The sequence below is a fragment of the Misgurnus anguillicaudatus genome, chromosome 18 (assembly GCF_027580225.2).
Source record: "Misgurnus anguillicaudatus chromosome 18, ASM2758022v2, whole genome shotgun sequence".
Classification (NCBI taxonomy): Eukaryota; Metazoa; Chordata; class Actinopteri; order Cypriniformes; family Cobitidae; genus Misgurnus; species Misgurnus anguillicaudatus.
The window spans coordinates 21,612,712-21,637,347 of record NC_073354.2 but is presented as its reverse complement, the minus strand read 5'-3'; the positions used below and the strand labels follow the sequence as shown (position 1 = coordinate 21,637,347).

At 38.2% G+C, this 24,636-nt stretch overlaps 3 protein-coding genes across 8 annotated transcripts in view; 1 reads left to right on the top strand and 2 right to left on the bottom strand.

Moving 5' to 3' along the window:
* The window catches only part of dpf3 (double PHD fingers 3), a 47,270-nt gene extending 40,385 nt beyond the window's left edge, over positions 1–6,885 (bottom strand). For all 6 annotated transcript variants that reach the window (XR_008639223.2, XM_055186372.2, XM_055186373.2 and 3 more), the window contains exon 1: positions 6,730–6,885. Coding sequence is in view for 5 of the 6 variants with exons in the window: in XM_055186372.2 (XP_055042347.2) it covers positions 6,730–6,761 (32 nt within the window). In the remaining variant the exon portion in view is untranslated. The remainder of the gene's footprint in view (positions 1–6,729) is intronic.
* A 483-nt stretch (positions 6,886–7,368) lies between these two features.
* wdr21 (WD repeat domain 21) lies at positions 7,369–13,642 on the top strand. Its single transcript, XM_055186753.2, has 14 exons — positions 7,369–7,510; positions 7,869–7,977; positions 8,585–8,652; positions 8,730–8,887; positions 9,059–9,141; positions 9,832–9,934; positions 10,186–10,329; positions 10,424–10,473; positions 11,163–11,242; positions 11,323–11,415; positions 11,498–11,595; positions 11,811–11,990; positions 12,767–12,881; positions 12,973–13,642. Exons 2-14 carry the CDS (start codon positions 7,871–7,873, stop codon positions 13,200–13,202), a joined length of 1,509 nt encoding a protein of 502 aa, XP_055042728.1. The 5' UTR covers positions 7,369–7,510; positions 7,869–7,870; the 3' UTR covers positions 13,203–13,642.
* Positions 13,643–14,604: 962 nt separating this feature from the next.
* zfyve1 (zinc finger, FYVE domain containing 1) lies at positions 14,605–24,496 on the bottom strand. The gene is made up of 11 exons (XM_055185986.2): positions 23,120–24,496; positions 22,533–23,037; positions 22,224–22,438; positions 21,969–22,075; positions 19,646–19,754; positions 19,453–19,550; positions 19,260–19,377; positions 18,992–19,162; positions 18,727–18,907; positions 16,211–16,327; positions 14,605–15,836 (listed from the first exon to the last, which is right to left on the bottom strand). The coding sequence occupies exons 1-11, from the start codon at positions 23,579–23,581 to the stop codon at positions 15,604–15,606; spliced, it is 2,316 nt and encodes a 771-aa protein (XP_055041961.1). The 5' UTR covers positions 23,582–24,496; the 3' UTR covers positions 14,605–15,603.
* Positions 24,497–24,636: the final 140 nt, after the last annotated feature.

The window sequence follows — 24,636 nt, the reverse complement described above, 5'->3', positions numbered from 1 at the left end:
GTATTCAGCCATGTGGTTTGTGCCTTGGCTGCTCTTAGGAAATTAAAACCTATTCTTTATTCAACAGAGCAGAGCTGTGGCTCATTCACAGTTTTGTCTGTAACTTAGAAGCTGGAGGCACTTGCGCGCAGCCAAGGCAGAGTCTATATTCATATTACTCGGACAACAGGGGTGTCTTCTTTGTCTCAAAAGAACATAGCCACGCTTCTTAAGGATGTAGAAGTCGTCTTTCATATTCAAATGACCCCTTTAGTTTGATTTAATCCAAACGGTCCCTCTAAGGACAGGTGTCCATAAATAATCATTGGCTTAGGTAGGCGTTTCTCAGAGAATTAATGTTCGCTTTCAAATACATATGCATAATGTTGTGATAATCTGCACTGCATTTAAATTAGACATGTGCTTTTTAAGCAGCCTTCCAAATGTGATTAAGGCTTCATTAGTTAACAAGCTAGTCAAAAAGATTGTGGAAGCCCTTCTTAAAGAAGCTCTTCGTCAACGCAAGATTTTTCATCTGCTTTAAAGTGTAAAGTCATTTTAGAAAAGTGTTTCTAAACACATTATAATGTCAGAAATGTATTGCTGAAACATGTTACAAAAACTGAATTATGCAGTTGTAAATTGTGGAGCTACACTGTTAAAGTTTTTCTACATTTCTGGGACTTTCAACCCAGCACAATTATCATTTTCACGTTTAGTGCCATGTTGTTTAAATAGCAAATGCATTTGCGCCCAATTTTGCGCCCATGGGCGTACTGGGCTGATAACAAGGTGTTTTCAGGCGCATTGTTGGCGCGTTGTAGGCAACTAAAATAGACTACACCATTGACCATATAAAACCTGGCCTGAAGTCAATGGCGCAATACTGTTTCTGTTATTTAATGAGCCCAATATGCGCCTAAAAACAGGACGACAACGCGCGTTTGCTTATCACACACATGGATGCGCAGCAGGACACAAATGTTTAAAATATGAAAATTGAAAGGATTAAAATTTAAAAGATTATTATTGAGTCTCTTGGACATAAATGAGGACCGATAGACATTAGATGGTGTAAAGAGCTGCTTCACCTGCTGTAGCCTGTGGATATCAGTGTTTCCTGCAACGGGCAAGGCAATAAAAGGGGTGGGGCGTACACGTCATGATGAAAATTAAAATATTTTTATTACAAACACTAAATTAAAACTTAATTTTAAAGAAACTATGACAGAAAATGAGCACATACTAGATTATTAATAAATTAATTGTTTTTAACAGATACCTCTAACGGGAATAGCTGCGTGAAGAAGTGAAACTAAAGCGTTAATAAACACAAACTGAAGCAGATGTTGTAGAACGGCTGGCGAACGATGATAGATAGCGCGAAGATTGTAAAAACTGATCATTTCCCACTATTAATTACATTATCTTAAAGGAGTGTAACTACTGTAGCATGTAAATAATGCACATAAATAACGTGAGCAAGGGCGCGAATCAATTATATCGAATCAACAGGCACATGCAACCTAGCTAGCAGGTTGCTCAAACAACAAAATCACCAGCTAACTTACTTTAAATTTGCAAGAACTATAATACAATAACAGGCTAAAATAAACCCAAAACATAAGTCCACTTACAGTTCTCACAGACACGTGTTTTATCAACTGGCTAGCTATCCTCCAGACATGACGGACCACGTCTTTATCTCGTTTCGGCTGTGTGGCGCACGTGCACGCTCGCGGTGTGAAGCGCATCCACGCTATTCTCCGAGATGTTTTATCACCTGGCTAGTTATCCTCGTACCATGTATTTTTTCTCTTTTCGGCCGTGTGGCGCGCGTGCCCGCTCGCGGTGTGAAGCGCGCCTGCGCTATTCTCCAAGATGCACTTAACAGCCTTTTGTACAGCGACATTTTTTTTTTTTGAACGACCTAGTTAAGGCGGTAGGGTTTCCCAGCTTAGGCGGGCCGCCCGAACTGCAAAGTGCTGCGGGAAACCCTAGATATTGTGAGATGAAAACCTTTTTCCTTTTTTAAAACCCTCACAGCACTGTCCGAAAGCTGAAATGTTTCGGAATCGGCTCTCGGCACGTCGTTTGTAAATTCTTCATCTCCTGTTTGTTACAAATATATTATTTTTAGAGTACAAACCTTTTCTTCCATATCTGTCAATTATTTTTTGAGATTACACTGATCATCTAAGCCACCAGGTTTTTGCATAAGGCGATCTGATTGGCTGACACCTGTGTTGGGTCTTGAAAAGTTGAGAAATTAGGCTTGTTCGACTTCATGCGGCGCCACAAGAATTGACCGGCAGATGATGTCAAAGTAAATCACACGTAGAAGTCTAATTTCGAATCGCTCTCGCGGTACCCTGACGTCATAAGCCTGTCAGTTCCTGCACCGCCGCACGAAGTCGAACACACCCAATGTCAACTTCTGCCATGAGCATCGGCAGTAAAGCTGACGGATCCACAATTCATTTTGGCAATGCATGACATCAGTCACCCATTAAAAGTAAATAAGAAGCATTAACACTGACGCCCCGTGTAAATAGGGTGTGAACCTGTAACTCGTCACTTTAACATCTAAAAACTTCCACTCCAGGTGAGAAATTACCATCATTCCTTTTTTCTTGGTAAGACATGTAAATGTAAGACAGGCAAATGTTCTCTGTTCACCTACAATTGTGGTAAAAAGTCAGTTTTGGGCCCTGGTAACACTGCATCATATATCATCGAACCATTACAGTTCTCATTAAAGCAGGTATCAGACTTCCATCAGACAAGTCTCACAAAAGCTTTTAAAAAGTATACTAAAAACTGTCAGTCATCTAATGCATTTCAACCTTATCTGTGCATATCAGTTTAACCTCTTAGCTTAGAAGTAAATCCCTTTCACCAAAGCAAAAACAAATAATTTTGTATGATAGTATGAGCATTTTAAGTATGTGAAGCACCAGAGGTGTTGATATAAATGGGGGTCTGAAAAGGTTGCCCTCAACACTGGGTATTGAGAGGAGAGCGAGTGATCCATCACAGTCAAGCTCTTCTGTAAATCTATGGGGAGATGAGGAGACTGCAAACAGACGCTGCAGTCCTTCTCTAAACACCCAGGCCACTGAGTGCACCACATTCACTCATTACATGCTTGTTAATCCAATTGACCATTAATTACGGAAGGCTGCAATAGCAAAAAGCATTGATTAATAACTACAGTTTATGTAACCAAGCTGTTATTTAAAAGCAGATTTGCCTTTTTAATATAAAGTCACTGTAATGTAAATGTCTATATTCATGCTGGGCATCCTGTCAGACCAAATCAAGTCCTGTCATGCTACCATGACCAAATCACATTACCCCAATCTATCTTAACCAAATTAATACATTAGTACTTATAGACCTTAGTCAGTGTAGACGACATATTCAAATTATGGAGAACGTTTTGAGGGATAAAATGTCCAACAAATGTTGCCAAAGCTCTTTTCCCACTGCAATTGTTTTATGAATACATTTTGTGGTGTTTTTGTCATGCCATACCACACCACAAGATTTAAACCAAGGTATACAACAGTACAACCCATTGACCAGTTCCTCGCACAATTGACCCTTAGCATCAAATTAAATATCATGCTCAACTTGCCTCATGTCTAACCCTATTATATGTTACACACACATAGTGCAAGTGTTTACACTTTGCCCTGTGCTATGTTCCAGTTTTCAACCATCAGAAATATAATTTTATGATTATGCATCTGTGAAACAATAACTATTGAGTGACTATAATTTAAGAGCAACATCTCTAGGCTAATTTAGCTCTACACTTTTACTTTTTAGACAGTCTTAAAGGTGACATAGAATGATTGAACGGAGTATTTATCCTTGTTCTGTGATGTGACATGTAGACAAATTTTTTTTTTGTTTGGGTCTGTAATGCCTTAGAAGCTTCCTAAAAACCTCTCTCAGATAGCTCTATTAGGGTGGGGGATTTTAAACAAGTGGTTTTGCACCTATTTGGCTCCCCCTACTGGCTTAACTTTCAATCTCATTACTGATTGGCTGACTTTACTGCCACTCAAAAAATATAGCCAATTATTTTAAAGTGGAGGGGCAGTTAGATGCCTGTGATGTCATAAGCATCAGTTTTTCCAGATTGGGCTGTTTTCTGGCTGACATTTCTAAAAGAGGAATTTCTATGAGACTGAGATGTTTAGCATGTTTAGCACTTTTTGTATGTTTGTGAATGCGGGTAAACTACCATTATTCAACAAAGACAAGGTAAAAAAAAAATTCATTCTCTGTCCCCTTTAAGGAATCTGAACCAAATCTAGGCTGTAAGAAAGCTTAACATACAGTAGGTGCCCCATCAGACTATTGTGCTTTCATGATATCACTCACACTTACAAGAAAAATCCCTCAGTGGTGAATGAAGAAAAAGCCCTGAGCCATGATAAAAAGCCAGTGTAGTCTGAAAAACTCCTGGAGTGTGGAGTTGTTGGGCTTGGTACCAAACATTTGAGAAGTCTTTATTTAAAAAGAAAGAAATGGGAAGAAAAGAGAAGAGAAGAGGGGGTGCAGAGGTCTTGACTGTTTCCAAATGGTTAAAGGAATGAATAGGAAAGTGGCATGCAAAATATGCTTTTCCTTTCAGTTGGTTTAGTTGAGAACTGATAGATACTTGAGACCAAGATCATTGTCTGTACTGAACTGGAATGGTGTGACTGTGAGTGGAGTCTATCCCAACACAAACCCCTGTTATTTGTGATGCCTGGACACACACAAAGACCTGGGCTGTGGGCCCCGTTGTGTTCGTAGTGCAGTTGCAATGTGAAAACGAAATGCATCTAGACAGACGAAACATGGGGGGAAGGGAGCAGGCGGCTGCAACTGCTCACACAACCCCCTTAACCTAAACCCTATATACCCGACCCTCCTAATTTATGCGAAACTAAATAAACACAAACCACCTGACCCGTCTTAGTACACTGTGTATATGTATACATATAGATGTGCATATGTATATACAGTACAGTATATATACTATATATATGTATAAACACACATTGTATGTATGCATGTATGTATGTACATGTACACCGTCACACACATTATATAAATATACGTAATAAACCATATACACTCAGACAGGTGTATACAGATCCATTTTTGTTCCCTGTGACCCCCTGATGTCTTTGGTGGGATGGGAGAGGAGATTTAGTCCCCTGATCTGGAGCAGATGGGACTCCTCTCTTGCTCACTGACACATCAGCGGCCAATCATCAGAACAGATGGGTAGTGAGGGATCCGGGGACATTGCTAATCTGCTCCACCATAGCATTTAGAGATGGTGCATTCCCCTCTGTGTACACACTTACATCAACACATCAGCTCGAGTCTGAATGGAAATGAATCACAAGAAACTACGGTTTTGATTTGCGCAAGTCATTCGATTTGATCTAGCTGAATTCGCACTATGTTTTGCCGGGTCTGTTTTACAGACCACAGAACTTTTTCCGAATCCGTCTGAGACTAATCATGAGTATGTCAGGAAGCATATGAGAAATTAATAGGTGGAGTTTGAAGTTGGAGACACATTTTTTACAAACATAATTGAATTTAGTCTAAGACCAGTGCAATCCACACACAAAGATATCATTATGCTTTATTTATGGCGAGATTAATGTTTATACCGCACATTAGGCTGAAAGTAAATCCTCTGTTTCCCTATCAAATATTTAAGACTCATTCCAATGAGGTAGTTTCACCTGGACTTAAACCCATCTGACTTCTCCTTAAAGCTGTAATAAATTAAATCTAATAAAACCTGGAATTCTGTCACATGGGGAAAAGCATCTCTATGCTTCAAAACAAGAAAAAACATAACAGTGAATCCCATTGTTATCCCTCACTTTTCTCTTACTGTTTTTTACCCTGTTTCATACCCTTCGACACAAATAAAACAATGCACCAAGTAGGACACGAATGTATTTCTCTCATAACATATAATTTGTCCATGTAATGTCTATTACAAGGGTGTACTAAACCTCAAAGTGGGAATGAAATAACTAAAATATATTGGGAAAAGTTATATTTGAATATTTACACATTAAAACTCGACTCAACTTGACGCTTTGAAATTCTCTTTATGCTTTATATATGCTTTAAATATTATCCATAGGCCACAGTGGAAAAATATACCATCCCTTCCTACAGGAATTCGGAACAAAATACCACAGCCTTTGCTATAACCGTCATACTTTATCCAAGTAGCGTTATAACGCTTAAACGTTTTAAATTAAGTTGCATGACGACAACATGCAGCGTGCAAGTAGTGTAGCGGGAAATATGACAGCTCATCCCGAATGGATTTCATGCACGGTCAAGGCATTATGTAGGTGTCCTGCAAACAAGTCTGTAACGTTTCACTCTAAAAGCATTGCATGCGAAATAATGCTGCACTAACACTGACCATCTGAATGCTGAGATACGCACTGAACATTCACAGACTAAATGTCTTAACGCTTAAAACGTATGTACTTATGTATGTATATGTATAGGTACATTTACACGCCAACACAAAGAGAAAACTAACACGGATTAAACAGTTATTCGTGCGGGACAGAATTCTTTGAAATAAAAAATGCACGGTGCATTCGCTTCTATGTCGAGACTCGAATTGCACCCACACTGTAAATCATGCAGAACGCGGCACATTTTCGAAAAGGACTGCAAATAATTGTTGTAATTACTTACGCTTTCAGCGGATTCTGAATGACAGTCGCCATTTTGCCACACTGTAACCCAATATTCCAAATCTCTGAGTTCTTTGGGAACCATATGAAAGAAAAACAGCCAATACGGACCTCAGTGTCCGGCAGTCTGGCCAATACAATACCGGGATACGGAATCTGGGCGTGGTTTCTGAGAGCTGTCAAAATTAAAAGAATCACTTTAACATCTTTACTTAAACTATTTGGTTGGCAAATATAAAGTCACAGCATTTAGGCAAATTGAATATGTTTTACATTTGTAGACAGAATAAAAGCCTACTATAGCCTGTAAAATAAAATATCTCTAAAACATATATAATAATAATGCATTGTGGAAAGAGATATATGATTTAATATATCATTGATTTTTTTGTAAATTTTAGCTTTAATTTTATTTAGGGGGAAAATATATGATTATTAAAAATAAACATGGAAAACTTAAACACTTTAAACAAATATATATTAATTTCTTTGTCCATAGATTTGTTCCTGCAGGAAATTTCTCCAAGACCATTAATGAATCTATCTGTTTTTATTTTTATTTTTAACACACATGCATTGTATTTTAAAGCTCTTATGAGTGTCAAGTTAACGAGTTCGTGCTGTGACGTGATTGACAGTATATTATCCAATCACATTATTGCAATACTGCAAAGTGCATGGCGTCTACCAATAAACAACAAGGAGGAGGGAATTATCGGTGTCATTTGCGGAAATCATATTCCCAAACAGGAAAAGGGCATTTGAGACGGTTTATTTTTAAGGTGAGTTTTATGATTTCTTTTTTTTATAGTTTGTAAGTTGTTATGTTGTTTAGTACGTGTGTTTATGTGACTTTTTTAAAGTTAAACATTCACATAAATTAATAAACCACGTGAATGTTTTTATGATACTCGTGCTAGCATGTTAGTTAGTTAGCTCCCTGAGCTTTTAAAGCTTTATGAGAAATAAGATCATTGCCATTGATTCATACACTTAATAATGATAATAAAACCTTAAGTAAAGGGATAAGTTGAATGTTTTCTTCCCATAGATTAGGGCAGTCTCTATAGTTTTTCTACTGGATCATAAAGGAATTGATTTATTATGATTAACCTTATGGTTTGCGTGACTCCTGTGTAGGAATGAAGCGGGGAAATTGGCGTTTTAAGGGCAGGGAACGACACCGACAATACTTTCAGACAGATTGGCGGCGGAGACCTAGTGCAACCCACGATGGGCTGGAAAATGGGTAACCCACATAATTCATGTCAAAAGTTTGGCTCTCACTTTTCATACACATCCTGTTTTACTAACACATGTTAGTGTTAGTGTGTTAAAGGGGACATATCATAAAATCTGACTTCCATGTTTAAGTGCTATAATTGGGTCCCCAGTGCTTTTATCAACCTAGAAAATGTGAAAAAGATCAACCCAATAATTTAGTTTTGGTAAACCATTCTCTGCAAAATTGTGAAAAATAGGTCATTGAAATTTGGTTCCCCTTGTGATGTCAGAAGGGAATAATGCCGCCCCTAACCTGCACTATTCAACCACAGCACTGCCATTTAGTGCAGAGATCAGCATCATTTGCATTTAAAGGGGGGCACACAAAAACTGCACATTTTGCTTACACCTACAAAGTGGCAATTTTAACATGTTATAATAAATCATCTATATGATTTTTCGAGCTAAAACTTCACATAAGTAAACAATTTATTTTACATGTTTTAAAAAAGTTTTGTGAAATGTTGCCTCTAGTGTTGTTTCTACCAACTAGTAGGACCCAATGACAATTTTTTGCCAATTTTGCAAGTCTAATTCTATAAAGATTCATGACATTAGTACTTTTTCTCTAGTTCTAGCAGTACAACAGACACACCAGAAGATTCAGGTTCATCCTCTGTGCCCAATACACCTGCACCAGGTGAATTGATTATTTTGTGAAAGTCTTTGTTATAGCAATCCAAGCGGACTCATTTAACCCAGTTGCATCTTTTGTAGAGTTGCCTGGCTTCTACTTCGACCCAGAGAAAAACCGCTACTTTCGCTTGTTGCCTGGACACAACAACTGTAACCCCCTGACAAAAGAGGGACTGCGAAAAAAGGAAGAGGAGAAGAAAAGATCAGCACGACTTGAAGAAGATGATGGTCCTAAAAAGGTTTGGGTTAAAATCCATTGAGGTTTAATGAAAATGCATGCATGTACTAGTCCGATGGGCTTCTTTAATAATTGCATGGGTTTGTTGTGTAGCCTTTTATATGCAGCCAGTGGGGAATACCCTTTAGATGTGCTGACTTTGTCCTCTTTGTTTCTCACTGTTATGTTCAAGAAAGCTCCCAGGACTGGATTGAATTCTGCTTTGCTGTTACAGAAGAGACATCTGGGTCTGCTGCCCCCAAGCTCCTATTCTAGGTATGGCAAAATAACCTTTCTTATGGATGCAACTGTCATTTACTTAGTATATGACAATGGTTGGGTTTCACAGACAATGCTTTTCTAAAGCCAATGCGAGGATTAAGTTAAATTAAGATGTTTAAGAATCTTTAATAAACATGCCTTATGTATATAAAGACAAATTAATGACACTGTCCTGTTTTAAGATCTGTTAACAGCTTAAACATGTGACAAGTTTATGACTATGGCTTGTCTGTGAAACCAGGGGAATATGTATCACCACTGATTTCTCCAGATACAAAAAAAGATTTATACAATGTTTTGTCTTTGTCTCTGAAATTTTTATACAATGTTTTGTCTTTGTCTCTGAAATTTGGGGACCCTAGAACCACCTATAGGCCCCCTGGGTGGTCCCCAGACCCCAGTTTTTAAAATCCCTGCATTATAGTATTTAACTGAAGTATTTAAAAAATATTTTTACATTCAAATTAAAGGAATAGTTCATCCAAATATGAAAATTCACCCATAAAATCATTTACTAGAAACACTGATAAGCTTTTGTGTGCGTGTTTTGTCAAGAAATATGCAAGAATCAATGAAATTCAAAGTTATTGACACATATCAATGATATATAGTTTACTAATTAAGCTAAAAATATAAATGATTTTCCATGTCATTCAACATTCATTTAATCTCGCTGTTTTGCAGACTGATCCATGAAGTGAAAGTCAGTGGGATGCAGCGTCACAAGCTGGAGGTGCAGAGCTCCAACTCCACAAGCCCAAACACGGACAACTTCCATCTCATAGTTGTAAGCCTTTCATTAAACTGGAAAGGTTGACGTTTTAGAAACAAATCAGTGTTTCTGAAGTAACTTCATGCTATTAAATGTGTACTTTTGAGGACGTTTTGCTGAAGAAGTAGAAAATAAGCTTTGCTCAAGTGTCTCAAGAACAGTTACAAGAACAAGCTAGCCCTGCCTTTTTCTTGCTTTTTGAACGTGTTTGTTGTTGTTTTTTAGTCTCATTGTGTTTCCTTCTGGATCTGTAACCATTTTATTAGGCGGATTCAGCTTGCGAGCGAGTGTTCACTGTAAACGATGTGTCACATGGAGGTTGCAAGTACGGCATTATGAACTTCCATGGCTGCAGGAAAGGCTCTCTGTCAGTGGAGATGTGCGATAACCTTTATTTTACCAACCGCAAGGTAAGATGGAGAAAATTGTATTTGATTTTAAAAATTACTTTAATAAAAAACAACAAAAGGGTAGTAACAAATTGCTTGGTGTTTTTTTTTTTAGGTGAACTCCGTATGTTGGGCTTCTGTGACACATACAGATTCTCATGTTCTGTATCCTTCATACATCCAAAATTAATAAATGTAATTTGATTGTATTATGTTTGACTTTGGGATTTAGACTTTTTATGTTTGACTTAGAAATTGTGGAATTATTGTTGTTTTAGTAGAGCAGAGGTCCAAAAACAATCTGCAATGCAAAAAAATATTTTTTATTTTGTCTTATTTTTAGTACAAATATCAAAAAGTTCTTATATCAAGATACATTTTCTTTGATGAGAAAAATGACCTAAGCAAATAAATCTAGTTTTTAGGCAAAAAATATCACATTTAAGTGAATTTGTGCATAAAACAAGCAAAAAAAAAAAAAAATGCCAATGGGTAAGCACATTTTTCTAGATGGCTTTTCTTGATTCTTCAACTGTTTTAGAAAAATATGCAAAAAAAATTACTTACCTCATTGGAATTTTTTATTTTTTGCTTGTTTTATGCACAACTTCACTTTATTATGCACCTTCATTCACATTGTGCAACACTTCATGACATTATATGCTTTTCAGTAAAAGTACATGTCCTCATTATTTGAAAAAGTTTTGAATCCATGTCTTTCAGCCACAGTAAAGGTGTAGTGTTTCCATTTTGCAGACTTCCGTTCAATCAACACAGGAAGTTTTGAAAAAGTGTGCAGGTTCCATGTGGAAGTAATTATAAGTAAAGTGTTTTTTCCTGACAAGTCTGTTCAGGTTGTGTTTGGTGGGCATTTCTCAGACCCCAGGCTGTGTAAGCTTGTTACCTGCCTCTCTTTTTAGCAACTTCAATCCAGGTAAACATTTTTGTCCTTATATGAAACACTTTTTTTTGATTGTTTATCCTGTATTTAGCGGAAAGGATTTTTTTCTGTAGATCAACCAGGGATGCTATGCAGTTTTAAGATCTCCACAGCATGGTCATGTGCATGGTGCCTAAACCCACAAGCTGATAAAACGTTCAGCACCGGTGAGTTATTGAGTCATTGTGTATGTACAGTATTTTTTCATGTGCAATTATATAATTTAAATTTATTTTTCTGTACACCTAGGTCTTTCTCGACGTGTGATTGTGACAGATGCTGTGACTGGACGCAGGGCGACATACCCCGCTGGCAGTGATGTTTTAGCTCAACAGTTTACCTTAAGGGTGAGCTAAGAATATAAGCTATGATAAATAAATGATTTGTTGTAGAGCACATGCCCATAAACATACAAATTTTATTTGTGAGGAGTGCAAAGATTTTTGCATTTGACATTATTTGCAGCAACAATACTTATCAGTTTTAAGATGATATTGCATATATTACAAAATGTCCACAATAATACTCAAACATAAGTATGGCTGTGCGCCATGTGTTTTAGGCTCCTGTGCTGTTCAACGGCTGTCGATCAGGCGAGATCTTTAGCATAGACCTACGGCAGCGAGACAGGGGACGTCATCACGGTTGGAAGACCAGTCGCTTCTTTCAGGAGTCAGCCATCACCTCTGTCCGACTGTTACAGGATGAAAACTACCTCATTGCTGCCGACATGCTGGGCAAGGTGTGTCTGCATTTTCCCAATTATCAGCACATTAAAGGGACACTCCACTTTTTTTTGTTGAAAATATGCTAATTTTCCAGCTCCCCTAGAGTTAAACATTTGATTTTTACAGTTTTGGAATCCATCAGCTGATCTCCAGGTCTGGCGCTACAACTTTTAGCATAGCTTAGCATAATCCATTGAGTCTGATTGGACCATTGGCATCGCGCTGAAGAATAGCCAAAGAGTTTAGGAAAAATATTCATTCAAAACTTAGACTCTTCTGTGGTTACATTGTGTGCTGAGACTGACAGAAAATTAAAAGTTGCCTGTACCCTGCCATTGAAAGTTACTAAAGGGACTGCGCAATATCATTGCGCCTCCTGCAGCCATGTTACATCAGCAAAGTCATTGATTATTACACCAGAATGAGAGTATAGTTCCTAGACATATCTGCATAGAAAACTTTTAATTTTCTGTCGGTCTTAGTACACGATGTAACTATAGAAGAGTCAAGTTTAAATAGGAAAAATATCGAAACTCTTTGGTTATTTTTTAGCGCAATGCTAATGGTCAAATCAGATTCAGTGGATTATGCTAAGCTATGTTAAAAGTGCTAGCGCCAGACCCAGAGTAAAAATCAAATGTTAAACTCTAGGGGAGCTGGAAAATGAGCATATTTTCAAAAAAAGTGGAGTGTCCCTTTAAAAACTTAAAATATCTTATTAGTGTCTTGTCATACAATGCCTTTAGATATAAATTAATAATAAAAATGATAAAAAAAATTCACTGAATAGATAAAACTGTGGGACATTCGTATGAAGCGGTCTGTCAAACAGTATGAAGGACACTACAATGAACACGCCTACCTCCCTATTCACGTCAACGAACCAGAAGAGCTGCTGCTTGCTGGTACATCATTATCACAAACTTTGCATGATTATTAAGCCTGTATATTTCTAAAGCAATGCTTTTACCAGAACTCCTTGTATTTGGTTTGCTGTGGGCCAAGACTGCTACACTCGTCTCTGGAGTCTCCGGGATGGTCATCTTCTCAGGACGATTCCTTCACCCCACCCTGCAGGAAAGGACTCCATTCCAAATGTGGTATTTTCCTCCCAACTGGGTGGTTGCAGGGGTTTACCTGGACTCCTCATGGCTGTGCGTCATGATTTGTATTACTACTCTTACAACAAAGACTATCAGGATGGGCTGCCCGTGGAGGGTCAATAGTAGTTGGAAGTTTCTTCCATGGATGCCTTCAACAGCATTGATGGCCATGACTACCATGTGCGATGTTGTCCATTGTGTTGCCAATTGTACCGTCTGCCTTTAGTCTGTGTTTTTATGTATTAGATTGTGAGGGACTTATAAATTTGCTTGTCCCTTAAATTATCCAGAGTCATTTTTTTAAAAAGATAAACCTTGTTGGATTTCAAGGTCAATTTAAATTTAAGGTCGAACTGTGTATAAAATGTATCCATTTGCATTTTAAGCCCTAAAGTGAAGAATCACACGATAAAAAGGTTTTACTTAAAAATATGCTTAGATCCTGTGGAACTTGAAAATATGAAAAGAAACTTGTTATTCTTCAAAGTTAAGACAAAATACCAACTTTATCTGTACCTTCGATCCCAAAATAAATAAAAGTCCCCCTGTAGTTGATAATTTTATCAGTTAAAATTCATCTTTGAGCATCATAGCACGTGTAAGTTTTTGCCTGTGATCATTTCTTAATTCTTTAAAATAGTGTGTATGGAACAGTTAACCCTTTCTACATTTAGCATATGTGGATCTATTAATATGCAAATTAGTCCCTGCCACCACTTAATCTCAGCAGCTCTGACCACAGATATGAATATGCGTATTAATCCATAGATATATTAGACCATAGCAGGGCTGCATAACAACTAATCGTTTGCAGAATCATATATGTGTTTGTGTGTGTGTGTGTGTGTGTGTATTGTGTATAATAATTATGTATATATATTTAAGAAATATTTACATGTGTATATACATTTTTATATTTATATATAATTTATATTATACATAAATATGAATACTTATTTTAAACTAAAAAAATTCTTAAAATTGTACATGCATGTGTGTGTATATATATATGTGCATAATTATGCACAGTACATATACAAATATGATGTAAGCGAGACTTTATTCTGCAAACGATTAGTTGCGATTAATTGTTATGCAGCCCTAGACATAGATATGTACATAGATGCTACATTTGGCAATCTCAAACAGAGCTGCAAAGTCTGGTTTCACAATGCATACATAAGGAGCACTTTTTTATGTTGATGTTAACAGGTGTGCTTGCACCACAGAGGTATGCTGCAATCGCTTCAGCGCCAAGTCTATGCTTTTATATCTATGGCTCCAACAACTGATCCACTCGTTTAACTCTGTTGATGTGATTGGTTACATGTAGGAAACCAAGGCGATTACAAACCGAAGTTGTGTGTCTTCGGAAAACTCCAGTTTTATACAGAAAATACTCAATAATGGTGTTGAATGATGAATTTAAACATGGTTTGCATATTAAAAACTCTATAAGGACAAACAAAGCTTGTTTTTTTTTACCACAGGGATATCCATTCACTTCAATATGCAAGTCACACAATTAGAGATACTCAAGTTTAATTTAATTAGCATACAAGGTGCAGATAACAATGTTTCTTATGTCTGTCTCAGTCAAGTTCAGTCATCCACACATAATGCCTCACCAAATCTACGTTTAACCGATTTTACAGTGTTCTTTTGGCCAAGAAAATAAATTAATAATTTAACTGAGCAGCTACTGTATGATAACATGAGAATAGATCAATGTGGATTGGCATCTGTGTTAACTTAAAACGTAAGATCCATCTTTTTGAATCACAAAATCTGTGGTTTCAATGTGGCTTTGTGTTAGTCAGTATGCTGTATAGACTTGCCATTAAAAAGGTCAATTTTTAAAAACCTCAACCAAAAAAATAATAATTCCTGATTGTGTACACACTTGTTTTAAAATAAATGATAAACACTTTAAATGATGCTTAACATCTGATAACTTAATAATAGGCAGCAAATTATAGTGATAAAGAGGAATAAATCTATAATCTACTTTATACTAGGGGTTCGGGGGTACAAGGGTAAAGGAATGCAAAACAAACTTGCGTTTAAAAAAAAAATGAATAGCAGGGTATATGATCTGTCCTAGGACTGAAAATTGAGCAACACAATGGTAATGGTAAACAAAGATGCTTATATGCTAAAACTAATATTTGTGCACCTGTCTCATGCATCCTGTAGCGGCCATATATTAGCTGCCTTTACCCACAGGTAACATATTGCATGACAAACCAAGGATTGTCTGACTTTTTTTTTTCATTTAATGGACCTATACCTTAAAAAAAAAGACTCGGGCCATATTTTATCTCTTAAATTGTGAACCGCTTACGTAGAGTTGAAGAGCATGTTCGTGAAATGACAGTGTTGAGACAAAAGCAAAGTAGATCCTCTTGCTTTACTCAACCAATAGGATTTATTGGTTCAAGGGCAATGCTTTCTTCTCAGCCTGGACTGAAGCGCTATGGCCACATATGGGGTGTCTTTTAACGTTAAGTGACGTTCAGTTCTGCTAGAGATCTCCGGGTTTCTGGTTACAGGTGATGCACACCCGTACGGGATGGTCCCAACCCCTGGAGGGCACGGCTCGGCGATCAGAGGAGCAGTCGTTACATACTCCTTGTCCACATGCACGGCAGTGATGGATAGAAAGACGTGCGTTAAACTCACGTTGGCACTGGTGGCAGCAGCGGATGTCTTGATCAGGTACCCAATATGCTGGACGGGCTGCGTCTTTTACCAGGCCTAGTAAATAAACACAGAGTTGTTTTTGCATTTGATAATTTGGGGACTATAAGATGGTATGGCAGGTTAGGAGGGTTTTTGGGACCGACTGTTCACAATGTTATCAGATTTGTTTGTTTAGATGGTGTAGATGCTTAGAAAAGCACAGCTGTCACTGTGGAAAGAGGATGGAAAACAGGAAATGTTTCCTCTGCCTTTGTCTAACAAAAATCTAGAAATAGTGTCATGGATTTTTGCGGGTTTAAGAGTCAAATAAAAGAAAATAAGTCCTGAACGATATGTAATACACAAAATAAAATATTGATTTATATAGAAGTTACATTTTCATAGACCTGTAAAAGTGATATGCAGTACAGTGAATCCAAATATCTCACCAAGAGGGATGTCTATGGCTGTCACTACTGCTCCTAAGGTGTTTTGAACAGCTTCTCCAACTTTTCTGGCTATCAGAGTCCCACCTTCCTCCTCTTCCAGTGCTGCATCAAGTAGTTCTGTGTAAGAGCATAGTATTAACATGGATATATTAAAAGTGCAAAGAATGCATTGATACAATATGTTACACTGTTCTCTGATATCTACATAGAAGGTATGTAACTTTATTAAGTGCACAATTGAGGATTTGTCCTCAAAATGAAATGGTCTATTATTTCCTAATTTGAAAGGGTTATGATCAAGGTAATCATCAGCTCTGCTCTGATTGGCTGTTTCTCAGAGTGGCTCATTACAGTAGCTCTGTGTGTGTGCAAACAGACCTTATGTTTGAGCATGTATCAGATGAAGATACAGATTTTGAGGTATAATTAAAGGTCACGTTCTTTCTGAACCCATTTTTAAACCCTAGTTAGTGTGTAATGTTGCTATAATGGCATAAATAATACCTGTAAAATGATAAAGCTCAAAGTTCAATGCCAGGAGATTTATTTTCTTTAACAAAATTCCCCTTTCAAAGCCTACACTACAGCGAATGGCTGGTTTAGACTACAGCCCTCTTCTTCCTGCTTTAATGATGTCAGTAGAACAGTTTTTTGACTTAACTCCGCCCACAGGAATAAGTCAGTCACCAGCTAAGCTAACGGCAAGCTAGGAGGAACTTCATAGAACAATGAAGACATCAGCCCGTTTTGAGGACAGTGAAAACAGCGGCATACAGATAAGTAAATTGTGTAAAAAATACTGCATTTTTTACACGTGAAACATGAACACATGTTATATTGTGCACTGTAAACACAATCAAAGTTTCAAAAACACAAAAAAAACGGGACCTTTAATTATTCAGAGATTGGAAATGGGTGGTAAGTTTGTGTATATAGACGGGTTGCCGGTTTACAAACATTACAGGGTGCGCGCGCATCCATGAGGCAGAAAGCTCGATTGGTGAGCTGGTCCGCTACTGCAACAACCTTAAATATCGAAGCGTTCTTTATATGTTTCTTTAAACTTGATTTTAGTTGGATCTGTTTTTCTGTCTTTATTTTTGCAGAGTTACTGTGGTACTGTGGAATTATAATGTTAGGCTAGTAACGTAATAATCGCATCTACTGGTATGTTAACATCAGGCACCCAGCACTGGCTATGTTGGTACTATTATCCATGCAACAACTCCTTGGCATTTTGACTAACAGACACAGCTACTAGCCTACAACACAAGTCACGTCTTTTTTTTCTGCCTCTCGGTTGCGCGCGCAACCAGTTAATGACGTCGCCGAGCAACCCATCTATAGCATTAACTAGCATATAGCGCTAACGTAGCAGTCACAACTTTGTTTATAGCATCAAAGCAACATTGTACTTAATTTAATGTGTAATTTAATGTTGGGGTGTACATCTCAACTGTGACGTCACAGTCGGTGTTATGTTGAGATTGGCCTGTTTTCCAGCGCTCCTTTGCATGCATGAGGTTTACATAAGAAATTTAAAACCATAGTGTTTGAGGCTCACGATGTGTGCGCATTTAAAAACACTATTTTCTGCCATTCATGTTATTTGTGTAGACATTGTATTAGTGATAGATAAATACATTCATACATACATACTAGAGATGCATCAATATTTTTTCCCCCTGTCGATACCGATAGACGATTATTCTGACTGTTATTTGACGATACTGATAGTTTGGAGGTTTGCATTAATCAAATTCTTTAAGTTTAAATTCTTTTAAGAATACATTTTCTGAATGTTATTAAATTATATAATGACAATTAGTTTTGAACATAAACTAGTGATTTTTTTTTTTTACAAATTCTATACTCAGAGCTCAAATTCATAGCATTTTCCTGTTATCTTTTGATTGTTTTTAAACTAACAATCAGCCGATAGCGTGAAAAACTGCTTTTATCGACCATAACAGATTATTGGCTGATATATCGGTGCATCTCTAAATACATACAACAAAATTTCACTTGAAATCTTTATAGGTTTTATAATGCATTATATTTATATTTAAGCATTTAGCAGATGCTTTTGTCCAAAGCAACTTACGGTGAATTAAAGTACACTTTTTATTATTACTTTTTACTTTCAGTCATTACGTGTGTTTCTCTGATCAAACCCACAATATTTTGCCCTGCTAATACAATTCTCTATTACTGAGCTATAGGAACACTACATTTTGAACTCTATTATCCCCTTTAAATGCACTGATCTGCACCAGAACTATAAATGCATATAGAGTATTATACACAAGTTGTAAACTGCATTCAGACTAGCAGCTACTAGCAGTAGCAGAGCAACGCAATGGCATTAATAGCAAAAGTGACCGCGGTCGACTGGATGGGGCGTGTTCAGTAGCACAATGAAGTTGAGAAATGTTTAACTTTATGCAAATTATAAGCGACTTTCGGGAGCGACTGTACCTTAAGACCACCACCAGCCTGGCCTAAGACTTGCTTACCTTCAGGAATCCCTCTGTTTTGAAAGCAGGCATCACAGACGCGCACAGGTGCCAGACCCCAACCTCTTTCAGGGACCGGCCGTGTCTTAGAAGAGCAACCATCACAGAAACCTTCTCCACAGGCCCGGCAATGGTGCTTCGTGTCATTATCTTGGAAAACCTCTCCACATTTGTGACACCTCTGAAAAACAACACTCTTGCTAAAACTTTGAACACTGCGTGAAGTATGCTTCTCTCTACAGGCACGTTTAGCATTAAAACTCACATGGATGAGAGAATTGGGCTTCCAGTAAGCAGGGGCAATCTGGTCTGTCAACCAGGCAGTGACAGCTTTGGCAGGCTTGACACTTAGTTCAGAAACGGACTGAGCCATATAGTTCACACCATCCAGCAGTCTCTGTGCAGCGTTGTTGTTGTCCTTCAGGAATCCGTCGGACTGCGACGAAAGGATGACAGTGAACAAAGCTTGTTCTTTTTCTATTTAAATATAAGGAAGGAACATGGGACAAAATACAGCAGAGGACATCTCTCACCCCAGGCCAGACGTGCTGGATCTCAGTCCGGACCACCGTATCAACAGGGTCCTGGTTTCCATACCAATATTGTCTACTTCTATAGATCACCGAACAGTTTGGACACTCAATTACATATCTAAAAAATAAAAACAATTCAGTGTCTTACAGGTAATAGAAATAAACTCACATTTGCTTGACAATAAGGACTTACCCAGACCAGGCATAAATTGCCAGGCCAAACCAAGGCGAATCAGAGGACGCTGTTGTCTTTGGTACTACAATCACCTCCTTGCCGCTTTCGTAACAAGCCTAAAGTAGCAAGTTAACACATAGTTAACCTGGACAATCTGAGAGCATTTGTAATTGGTAGGTTCAGATCATGTGTTGCTTTGTTTATGACCAACCTTGCACGTGTATATGCGATTATCGTAATGGGCGGAGTAGCGGCACCGATGTTTAGCTTCGTGCACAATACCCTCCCGCAGATGATTCATGCTGTTTTTACAGCCTGAGCTGCAAACAAAAAAAAAACAAAGAAAGAAAGAATCACATTTACTTCTGTTTGTATAAGTGATTCATTAAGATGACAAAGCATTTAATCATTTAACAAACGTATGCAGAGCATGAGAAAGTTTGGCCACATGACTTTTATTTGCTATGACTTATATTAGTATGTGCAATACATAAACAAATATTTGAAACCAGTTCTATTTAACAATTTTCAATCGCAAAATGTATGTAAATCACTTAACTATAAGGGACAACTTTTAACAACAACATTTAACAACAACATTTAACACAGTCAATATAATATAATCATAAATAGTAAATAAGCAATCCCAGCATTGTGGAAGTGACATTTTTTATCAAAAAATGTAACATAATATACCAGAGAATGTTTTTATTACCAATATATTGAACCATCTGTTTATGTTTTCATAAACCTCCAGACATCAGAAAATTATCAGTATATGCATGTGTTTTCTGTTTTAGATGAGGAAAATATACATGCGTTATTGGATGTGACAAAAAAATAATACTTTGTAGGAAATCTGTGCACAAAGCAGAAGCAACAATACTCAACAAATGCAGAAATAACATCTCTTGAAAGAACAAAAATATTTGTTATAAAACAGTGTTATGGATGTGACAATTCTAAAATCTGTGCTAGCTGAAATTTTTTTTAAGAAACCCCTTAAAAATGCCTATAAAGGACACTAATTGTACCTGCTGTGTTAATTGTATCTTAAAGGGTTTGCATCATTCGAATCAAGAATCTCAGCTTTTCAAAGATATGTGAAATTGAATGTAGGGCTGCATAATGATAAATCGCGATTAATCTATTGCAAAATAAAAGTTTATATCATATGTGTGTGCATATTTATCTATACATAATTATTATTCACAGTTCGCACACATATATGATGTAAACAAAAACTTTTATTCTACGATAAATTAATCGTGATTAATTGTTATGCAACCCTAGTTGTATGTCATCAAGTTTTCTGTCAAATAATGCAGTGTTCCTCCCACAGTATACTCAGGGTTCCCACACCTTAGTTAACTTCAAATTTAAGGACCTTTCAAGGACTTTCCAGGTCCAATACATTGATACAGTTCCCTTTCGAGGCCGAGGGAACTTGCGCTGCGTCACTGCAGTGACACTTTGGGGACGCCTCTAGGGGTAAGTGTGTCTGAATGTGTATATCAAATTCAACCAATGGTGAGGCTTAACAACAAAGACAGGGTGACGCGGGAGCCAGGAAGTATATCACTATCTAAAATATTGCCAAAGAAGGCATTACAGAGACGCAGGAAGAATGGCAAGGGAGACACAGCGTCTCGTTCCCTTCTCAGGGAACAACCGTTACATACGTAACCCCAGACGTTTTCATGTGTCAAACACAACTATGCAAAAAGCATTTTGGTATGAATCAACATTCGCATACAGAAGATAAACGTTTAGCACGTGTGCTTAAAAAGTCTAGAATTTTTATGATATTATCCTACACTACACAGGGAATAATATGGATTTTTTTCCAAAGAACTTCTTGCATAAAATAGATTCAACCACTTTCAATGACCTGTATTTATGTATGTATATTTTCAAAATCTTCCCAGGGCCTTGAATTTTTTGCCCCCAGATTCACAAACTTTCAAGGATTTCAAGGACCCATGGGAACCCTGTATACTGGAACTTTAAAGGGTTAAAAACTTAAACAGAGACCTTGCATTGGGTATTTAAGCCACCACATATTGACAATTGAGATATCGGTATATTTGAAAACATTGGTTAAAAGCCAATTTTTATGGAATTGCTCATACATTTGAACAGTACAAATTCCAATTTTGCATGCATATGATACGCCAGTCCTTCCCTTTCACTTAACTCTTTCCCTGCCAATACATAAAACGACGCGAAAAGATGCGCCGTATTAAGTGAACAGGAAGGACTGGCGTATCATATGCACGCAAAATTGGAATTTGGCGTATGTATTGCACAACTTTTCTCTTTCATGAGAATGGGTTGTGTAATGCAATGCTCTACCAATTGAGCTGGTCCACACAGGTCCACATCACATGAAAGCAGAAAGCTCCTGAGAGTTTCTGAACACTCATCATTCACAAACTTGCACAACAATCTCCCATTACATATACCAATAAGTGTGAAAAATTCGGCAGATTCCATCTGAGCCTATGTCTGATCAAATAAAATGTAGGACTTACCCACAGCTGAGGCAGATACTGGAACAGGTAAAGTACTCATCTGGGAAAAACGAGTTGCTTGCCAGATGTTCATCAGGAATCTCTCCACTGAAGCACTCACTCAGAGCCTAAAGAATAAGAAAGTTGACCAACCATACAAACTACAATAACATAACCACTTATTATACAATTTATGTTCTTTTGGGATATTTTGAACCAACACTTCCTTTCCAATCAAAGCAAAGACACAGTGTGTAATAAGACGAAAACATTTACCTGCAGGGCCTTGAAGATGACGCCAGCAGATCGTGGAGATCTTGTAGTGTTGTTGTCTAACTGCATCTCCACGCTTCGCAGCAGACCACTAAAGTCAGTGGGGGGATTGTGGGTACGAGTACCCCGGTACTGAATAGAGCTGAATGCTTCAGGAAGGAGGCCAAGTTTTCGGAATCGTTCCTGAAGAAGCCGATCAGCTGATTCCGATGGCTTGTCTATAGTGAGTAAAAAAGAAGACACCTTCAGGTTTAAACCATGCAGCATAAAGAAAACCCTCAAACTCACTTTTAAGGTGAGATTTAAACTGACCTGCTCCTAATAATTTGGTGTGGACCGTCTCGTGAAAGATGATCACAGCAGGACCCAGAGTCGAAAGTGGCACGTCCAAACCACAGCGGGCAGTGGTGGCTTTTAGCTCCTTGGTAAAATGCTTTAGATACGCATCTGAAGCATCCCCAAGGAACTTAAAAAGATCATCATGTAACCTGTCAGCATGCGTCCGATAGATGACCAGATCGGACACGGCGAGCACTTTCAACAGAAGGCGGGTTCGCTGCCCCTGATGGGTTCCTGCCCCAAGGAGCCCCTCTGTGTCAATGACCACCACCTTATGAACCGGGTCAAGTGCTGCCCATACCCCAACAGTACAGGATTCCTGAGTTGGGGATGTCTTGAACACTTCACGACCCAAAAAGAAAGTGTGATTGAGAGTGTGGGATTTGCCTTCTCCTGTGTTCCCAAAAATGGACACCACCTTGAGGAGCTCGTCGGGATTGCAGCCCAGTTTCCTCACAAATTCCCCCTCATCTGTCACCTGTTCAGGGTTAACAACAAATAACAGTGAAGTTATATCTCATTCAAAACACTGCAAATGCATGCAAAAGTCGTTCACAAACCTGCATTTCTTCTTTTTCATCCACTAAAAGGAAGCTGCTGACTTGCTCCAAAGCTGCTTTCAAAGCATCCAGCAGCTCATCTCCAGTGGAGTTCTTCTCGGCGGGTTTAGGTGGAGGATAGGCAGCGAGAGGATGCTTTTTTTTACTAACCCCGCTATGCGTTCGCTTTTGACAGTCCAAGCATAGGTTGATCTTACATCCATGACACCGGACAACCGCTCTCGGTCGACCCCCATCCCCTTTGCACGAATCGCAGTAGGGTACGTGGCCGGGGGCGATGCGGATTCGGTCGTGGTTCCTCATGCGATCCTGACGGTGGAGCTCCAGCTCGCAGCGGGCGCACTGCAGGCTACCGCATTCGTCGCACTCGAAAGCGGCCTCTTCGACACCACCACAGGCGTAACTCTCCTGGCAGACCAGGGCGCCGTTCAAGCCCTTTTCCGACGAGCCTTGACCGCTCATTGTAGGTCTAAATATATAACCGCGAGGTAGCGAAACGGACGGAAGCAACGGAATTTCAAGTACTGATCGTTAATATTTTGACTCTACTGTAATGTAACTCTACTGGAAGTTGAAGCCAACCCAAATATACAAATTATACAATTAACAAGAGGTGATATATAATACCGGTTTAGTGTCTAGTACATGTAATCATATCTGATTATTGCATTTGCGATCGTGAATTTCATTGGAATTCAAACTTGTGATGTGTCAAATCAAGACACTGGCTTAAAATCAAATATTCAATATGAACTATAAATAGATCGGTTGACATCCGTATTGAACTGGCACTAGTCAGACTTTTCTAGCTAGTTTGGCTATTTTGGAAAGTGATCAACTGAAAACAACTAAACCAACTGTCGAAATGTCAAAATTGGCAGATATAATCATTAACAACAACTGCACACGAATGCTGATATCGCCCTGGGCTTTTGTTACTCAAGCTAGCTAAGACTAGCATACGTGTCTAAAAATCTCCTCAAAATACTACAAACACTGGGGGTAAGAAATTGTACTCATTTCGTTAAACTGTTAGTTGACTAGTAACGTTATCATACAGACTGTCCTTAAATAATGTTCACCCAAAAACACAACAACAACATTGATCATCACAGCTTTGACCGAACAAAACAGCAAAACAAGGTGATTTCGACCAAGAATCACATCGCAAACAAACTGCTAAATTCCCTGAAACATCACACACGACTGTTACTCTTTAATTAACACGGATTTAAAAGCCGGTTGATGTTAAGATTAGCGTTTTTCCCCACCAGCTTGTAAAATGATTCCCCTCCCCGGTAGATGTTGGTCAATGTTGTTGCCAGGTCGGATCAGCTGATCGGCTTGTTTTCACTGTGGCGGCGGACAAAGTTCACCAAACGCCACGAAGATGGGAAATGTAGTCCATCGTTCTGAATCGAAGCCTGTTGGGACATGTAGTCCTTTGATAACAGACCTTAAACACAATAATCTTCCTTTTTAAGTGACACGAATATTTAAGTCTTATCATATAAAAG

Coding starts and splice junctions, on each gene's coding strand:
- zfyve1 (XM_055185986.2), bottom strand. CDS start 23,581: ATGAGCGGTCAAGGCTCGTCGGAAAAGGGCTTGAACGGCGCCCTGGTC. Junction 19,755..21,968: donor AGTATCTGCCTCAGCTGTGG/GTAAGTCCTACA, acceptor TTTTGTTTGCAG/CTCAGGCTGTAAAAACAGCA. Junction 19,378..19,452: donor GCAATTTATGCCTGGTCTGG/GTAAGTCCTTAT, acceptor TTTATTTTTTAG/ATATGTAATTGAGTGTCCAA.
- wdr21 (XM_055186753.2), top strand. CDS start 7,871: ATGAAGCGGGGAAATTGGCGTTTTAAGGGCAGGGAACGACACCGACAA. Junction 8,888..9,058: donor AAGATGATGGTCCTAAAAAG/GTTTGGGTTAAA, acceptor GTTATGTTCAAG/AAAGCTCCCAGGACTGGATT. Junction 11,596..11,810: donor CTCAACAGTTTACCTTAAGG/GTGAGCTAAGAA, acceptor CATGTGTTTTAG/GCTCCTGTGCTGTTCAACGG.